At 40.0% G+C, this 6,918-nt stretch overlaps 1 protein-coding gene across 1 annotated transcript; it reads left to right on the forward strand.

Moving 5' to 3' along the window:
* Positions 1-3,387: 3,387 nt before the first annotated feature.
* Positions 3,388-6,717, forward strand: LOC121367138 (the record flags this gene model as incomplete). Its single annotated transcript, XM_041491283.1, has 3 exons — positions 3,388-3,725; positions 4,620-4,970; positions 6,418-6,717. Coding segments are annotated over exons 1-3 (715 nt in total), but the record flags the coding sequence as incomplete, so codon positions are not given.
* Between the last annotated feature and the right edge of the window lie 201 nt (positions 6,718-6,918).

Genomic DNA, 6,918 nt, shown 5'->3' on the forward strand with positions numbered 1-6,918 from the left:
TAATATATTATATATTATATTATATATATATATATATAACAAACACACAAAACCACATTTCTCTCTTCCTCTCCTCTCTTCTCTCTCTCTCTCCCTCTCCCTCTCTCTCTTCTCTCTTTCTCCCTCCCTCTTCCTCTCCTCCCTCCCCTCTCTCCTCTCCCTCTCTCCCCCTTCTCTCTCTCTCTCTTTCTCCCCTCTTCTCTCCTTCTCCTCTTCCCCTCTCTTATCTTCTCTCTCCCTCTCTCTCTCCTCTCTTTCTCCCTCTCTCTCTCTCCCTCTCCCTCTCTCTCTCTCTCCCTGCTCTCTTTTCTCTCTTTCCTCTCCTCTCTCTCTACTCTCTCTCTCCCCTCTCTCTCCTCTCTCTTCTCTCTCTCCCTCCCCTCTCCCTCTCTCCTCTCTCTCTTCCCCCTCTCCCTCCCTCCTTCTCCTCTCTCTCTCTCCCTTTTTCCCTCTCTCTCTTCTCTCCTGTCCTCTCTTCTTCCTCCCTTCTCTCTCCTCTCTTCTCCCAATCGTTTTTGACTTTAGAATATGCTCAGGTGTTGGTTTAAAGAAAACATAGCCACTTGCTGTCCTGAATCTACCGCGTCCAGTGCACCTCAAGCATTTCAAAGTCTCTCGACCTAGATTGGGAAAACACGGCACCCTTATTTACTAATAAGGGGCGTCTTTGTCGGGTGCTTATTCAAGTATAAATAACAACAGCTTTATACACGTTCTTCGCAAGTACACAAGCTAATGCAATGACGAGAATGTCGATTGTAACAGTGATCGCAATTTAAACGATGTTGAACGATAAAGTTCTATTCTATTCTATGACGAATCTGTGATAATCAGTGTCCCACAACTGGAATATCAAATACCATTTTTATATGCTGTTTTGTTTATGGAAAAGTGCATGCAAAAGATTAATTGCTTTTGCTGTTATCTGGGAGAAGTAAAACATGTGGGTCTTAATTAAAAACCGACACCACTAGAGCACGTTGATTACTCAATCATCGGCTATTGGATGTCAAACATTTGGTAATTTTGACAGTCAAACATATGGTCAGTTTCACACAGTCATTGAGAGGAAAGCCGCTAAATTTTTTCGTTAGTAGTAAGGGACCTTTTATGTGCACTTTTCCATAGACAGGAATGCACATGCTGTTGAATAGATCCATCTCTCTCTCTCTCTCTCTCTCTCTCTCTCTCTCTCTCTCTCTCCTCTCTCTCTCTCTCTCTCTCTCTCTCTCTCTCTCTCTCTCTCTCTCTCTCACACACACACACACACACACACACTGCAGACCACTATGAGTCGAAATGATCCTATGTTCGATCCCCAGTGCATGCTTGCTGTGATGGAGCACTCATCTGATGTACGATAGGTTCGACGACCCCCGATGGACTTGAGGCTTTTTCTCGCTCGCTCCAAGTATTACTACTCAAAAGAATTTAAGGGTCAGACGATATTTTCGACATTATTTTCTGAATGTCAATTATATTAGCTAGACCATAAAGTCACGCATGGTATTGTTCCATTTTGACGAAAGTGGGTCTAAGCAACCCATAAATGAATTAAAATCCACTGTCATTGACACTGTCGACTAGTTCTAATGGCGAAAACATGCTTACATTTGCACGTAAATTAGGGCGAAAGCGAAAGGTCTGCTAAGTGCCCATAACTTGCTTTTTCACAAAGCGCTTCACTTCCATGCTTTGCACGTGTATTCCATGTTCCCAATGCTGAATTTCCGTATAATTGGAGCTTGCGTTCGTGTACGGTGCACACTCCAAATTCGACAATGGTACGACTTCAACTGACTATCGAAGATTGAGGAAGGGCTATTGCTTGCCTTCAGGATGGCAATACGCAAAGAAATGTTGCTCTGAGACTTGGTGTCAGTCAGAGTGTCGTTGGCCGACTGTGGCAACGGTACCAAGCAACGAATTCTGTTCGAAATCCTACACGTTTGGGAAGACCCCGAAGCACTACAAATAGAGGACCGCTACATCACCAATATGGCTCTACGTCAACGCACAACCACTGCACGCCGATTACGTGACAATCTGCGGACTGCGACTGGAACTCGAGTGTCTGATCAAACCATATGCAATCGTCTGAGAGCCAATAATCTACGCTGCCGTCGCCAGGCTCTTCGACCACCACTCCTACCACTTCACAGAACGGCTAGACGTCACTGGTGCACGCTTCATCTGCGGTGGCAACGTGTTCAGTGGGGTCGAGTGATGTTCACTGTGGGTCCAGGTTTAGTCTCCAGTTCAACGACGGTCGGGTTCGTGTCTACAGACGTCCTGGGGAGCGCTTCGCTGACGTTAACGTTAGACAACATCACCGGTTCGGTGGTGGCAGCGTCATGGTGTGGGGCGGCATCTCTATCCACCAAGGACCCCCCTCTATGTGGTGGATGGCAATCTGAATGGAAATCCGCTATCTGAATGAGATTATCGGCCGTTGGTTCTCCCAGGCCTTCAGCAGATTGGCGGCGGGGCAGTTCTGCAGGATGACAATGCCAGACCCCACCGCGCCAGGGTGGTAACGGACTTTCTCAGACAACAAGGTATCGCCAGGATGGATTGGCCAGCATATTCGCCTGACTTGGCCCCAATAGAGAAAACGCCTGGGACGAATTAGGCAGGAGAGTTCGGGATAACCATGCCCCTCCGGCCAACCTTCATGATCTGGGTCAACTTCTTATGGCAGAGTGGCAGGCCATTCCCCAAGAGTTCTTCAGACGTCTGATCAACAGCATGAGGCAACGATGTGTCGAGTGTATTCGCGCCAGGGGTGGATTCACACACTATAAACGAATGTTCTAATGTGTAAAATCCATGTTTGACAACCTTCAACTTTGACAGCATGTCATGTGACTTTCTTGTATACAGTGACGTTTATTTGTGGGTTTTTTGTAAATATGGAACAATAAATAAAAAAATTGGTGTAGTTTACATCATCAATCTAATACACTCTGAAAGTTATTTGGTTATAAATGTTTGACCCTTAAATTCTTTTGAGTAGTATATATAAAATACAATTGTGTACGCAGTTTAAAAGATCAGTGTAATAGCTGTAACGCAGCGAGAAAAACCTTTGTTGTCTTAGCTGGCGTCTTTCTGTCACTTTCCAAACCAAAAGTCACAATGACCACATGTTAGAAACCAAACCAGCTGTAACTAAAATGTACTTGCGTGTCGTTAACCAAGCATTTCTTTCATTTATTTCCCAACACATAAGAGAGACACCCCCCTCTTCGAGGCCATCCGGATTTGCTACTGAAGACTGTACTAGGTCATAACGTCACCCTCCAATGAGTCTTTATTCCTGATGACAAAAACGTCTTACAAATATTCTATTTAAGTATGGCCCAGAGACCAGGACGTTTAATACAACAACAGAGAGAAAATCAGTGTGGTAGCCCTCTACACTATGTTTCTCTTGCTTAAATGCTTTCTGTTGGACAAAAGGTACGATATTTAACCAATTTCTGAAACATTTAACGAGCTTTTAAAGTATCTCAAAACGTTCAAAACGTTAAGAGCTTCGAACCTTTCAAAACGCGTGTATCATTCAGGTTATGCATAACACCTAACTGAAAGAGAAGGTTTTGAATTACAAAGACTCGAACCCGATAACATACAAGAAGAAATCTTTGTATTCGACATCATGGGATTGACTGGAATTGTCTTTGTAATCTTTGTGATATGGAGTTCGCTGAAATTTTTTACAGGTAAGAACGCTTAATCAATTATTTTAAACAGATTTTAAAAATAGCACAAACTTAAAATTGATTGACAGTTTTGAAACATTATTATTCAAATTTATGACAAATTTAATTATAGTGCTTTATTTTAATGCAAATCAGAAATGTTATACATATTTTGTATATGTTTATTCGCGTATATATGTATGTATTTGTACCGACCTCGGTGATATCGTGGTTAAGCTATCGGACTTAAGTCTGGTAGGTACAGGGTTCGGAGCCAGGTACCGGCTCCCACCCAGAGCGAGTTTTAACGACTCTATGGGTAGGTGTAAGACCACTACACCCTCTTGTCTCTCACTAACTTACTGTCCTGGACAGACAGCCCAGATAGCTGAGGTGTGTGCCCAGAACAGGGCCGTTGAACCTTAATTGGATATAAGCACGAAAATAAGTTCAAACATAAGTTATGTACATGTTTATATGTATACGCGTATGTAAGTGTATTTGTATACGTATATAGGCATATTTAGATGTGGAAATATAATCTGTTTATTTTAATTACATTTTATGTTCTTTCATCTCTCTCTCTCTCTATCTCTCTCTCTCTCTCTCTCTCTCTCTCTCTCTCTCTCTCTCTCTCACTGTTTATCACATTTTAATCTGTGTATCCCTCACTCTTTCTCTCTCGCCCTGTATCTCGTAGATCAAAAGAAATACATATATCTGATACACTTTATTATAGCAAAAGCAGTCGTTACTATATACTTGAAGAATTTACTAACTACCACAAAAAGTTAATTTAGTTTTAAAATGAATATTTTTTTGCGATTTAAACCATTACCACAACCTCCCACAGGTGCGGCCATTTTCGCACACACGTGTCGATCATTGTCATTACTTAATCTTCATTGTTTTCAGGAGCACTGATTAAACTATCAAGCAACACCTCTGTCATAGAGTATGGACGTAGTTACATCCTCGAATGTAATGTCACTGAAATTCTTCGGAGCCGAGTAGTTTCTTTCCAGCACAAAACTTTGGAGATTTGTAAACAACATATTTCCAAGATTGATGGGAAGACATCTTGTGAGACATACGACAACACGTCATCAGCGTATCAATGTATCTGTGCTGGGTATTACAGAGATGTGTCAGTTTATAGAATGAAGATAAAGTCGTTTAAGGAAGTCGACGCAACTAAGTGGTGGTGTAGCGCTAACCCGCCCGGTAGTAATGGACTATATCTAAGTAATTTTGTCTACCTCTTTTGTAAGTACACGTTTTCTGTTATTGCTAATAGGTACATTACTCATACACATACACACAAATTAACTCACGCACACACATGCACACGCACGAACACAGACATGCAGACACACACAAACGCACATATACACGCACACACACACATAAATATATATATATATATATATATAATATATATATATATATATATATATATATATATATATATATATATATATATATATATATATACCTAAAGACAGACAGATATACATACGTACATACATACATACATACATACATCTTGCATGACCAAGTGACTTCTATACTTTTGAGCTCATATTTAATTTATATTTCATAAAAACAAGGAAACCTGCTGTCATAATGAAATTATACTATCATTTTCGGTTTATACTTTGAGTATAAACCATTTTGGGGTACGATCATTTCAATTGTTATGATTATTTTATTATAAGATAAAAAATGAAAAATGTAGGTTTTTCACGTTTTCCAAAAATGCTTGTTTTTCATCTAATGGATGGGAGAAAAATAATCCTCCATTATGTATCCATGTGCGACAAGGCTAATTCACCCTCGGGTACATAATATGACGTCAGGGACGAGATGAAATAGCCCACATGGACACATATGAAGGATTATTTTAATATATATAATATTATATATATTCATGCATCAGTACATAGAATACATACCATACCATTATAAATTATACGTAGAAAGTTAAAGTTTGTTTAACGACACCGCTAAAGCACATTGATTTATTAATGTCAAACATTTGAAACCCGCTAATTTTTCCATTAGTAGTAAGGGATCTTTTGCATGCACCTTCCCACAGACAGAATAGCACATACAACTGTCTTTGTACATACAAACCCACAGACAGACAGACATGGGCAATGGGCAACTGTATTAACGTGCCCCTATCCACGAGGGTCAGGCACGCCCGCCCCGGATCTAGCCTCTGACTACGCCAGTGACCACTTCCGGGGCGGGAGGGGGAAGGGGAGGGGGGAAGTAGGAAATGAAGGGAACAATTTAGAAGTGTGGTATAACCACTTACTTAACAGACAGACATGCATACATACACACATAATAATTACAATTGTATATACACGGTTTGAGACCCAGCAACGGTGTGTGAGACAATTTGTGAGGCCAGTGCGTTAATTGACAATAACCTTTTTAAGGGAAACCTATCACTCTCCGTGATATGTGTATTTTAACAGCTTAGTCTACCGTTTTAATAATAACTTTTTAATATTTTATCATTTTTGTATACCATGTGTTTGACACATAATCGCCGATGTGCTGGGGTGGTTGTACTGAAGTGTCGTTAAATATTCATTTATATAGCATTTCAATCCCGTTTATTTCTACCTGTTTAAAATTGTATGATGAATAATATTATGACAAATGATATACATACACCTCATTTTCTGTCTATTTTCAGATGTTACTCTTTCTGGAAACGTGACAGAATTCGATGCTAATGGTGTGGACTCAATTACTTTTACTTGCGAAACAAGCAACATGACAGGAAGTGTTACTTTTACGTGGATAAACAAAACAACTAATGGATCTACATATATTGAAAACAACCTGACTGCATCTAAACATGGCAGCACATACCGACAAAAGCTTAAACTTATTCCACACTGGTATCAAGATGGAAACAAAATTGCCTGTAAAGTCGTTGATGTAAGCACCAACATAACAGCAATGTCAAATTCTGAAGTTTTGGATTTGATATGTAAGTAGCAGAAATCAGTTCCATAACCCTACTTGTACTAAACGATATTAAGCCTTAATGTTAATATTCTATACATATTATGTGTCTTGTTTGTCTCAGTTTGATTTGAAATGGATAATTCAGCTTGCCAATCACTGATGAAAATGTTTTATTTTTGTGGTTCACCAAACGTGCTATGGTTTATATACTGAGAAAAAGAAA

This window comes from Gigantopelta aegis, unplaced genomic scaffold (assembly GCF_016097555.1).
Source record: "Gigantopelta aegis isolate Gae_Host unplaced genomic scaffold, Gae_host_genome ctg9452_pilon_pilon, whole genome shotgun sequence".
Taxonomy (NCBI): Eukaryota; Metazoa; Mollusca; class Gastropoda; order Neomphalida; family Peltospiridae; genus Gigantopelta; species Gigantopelta aegis.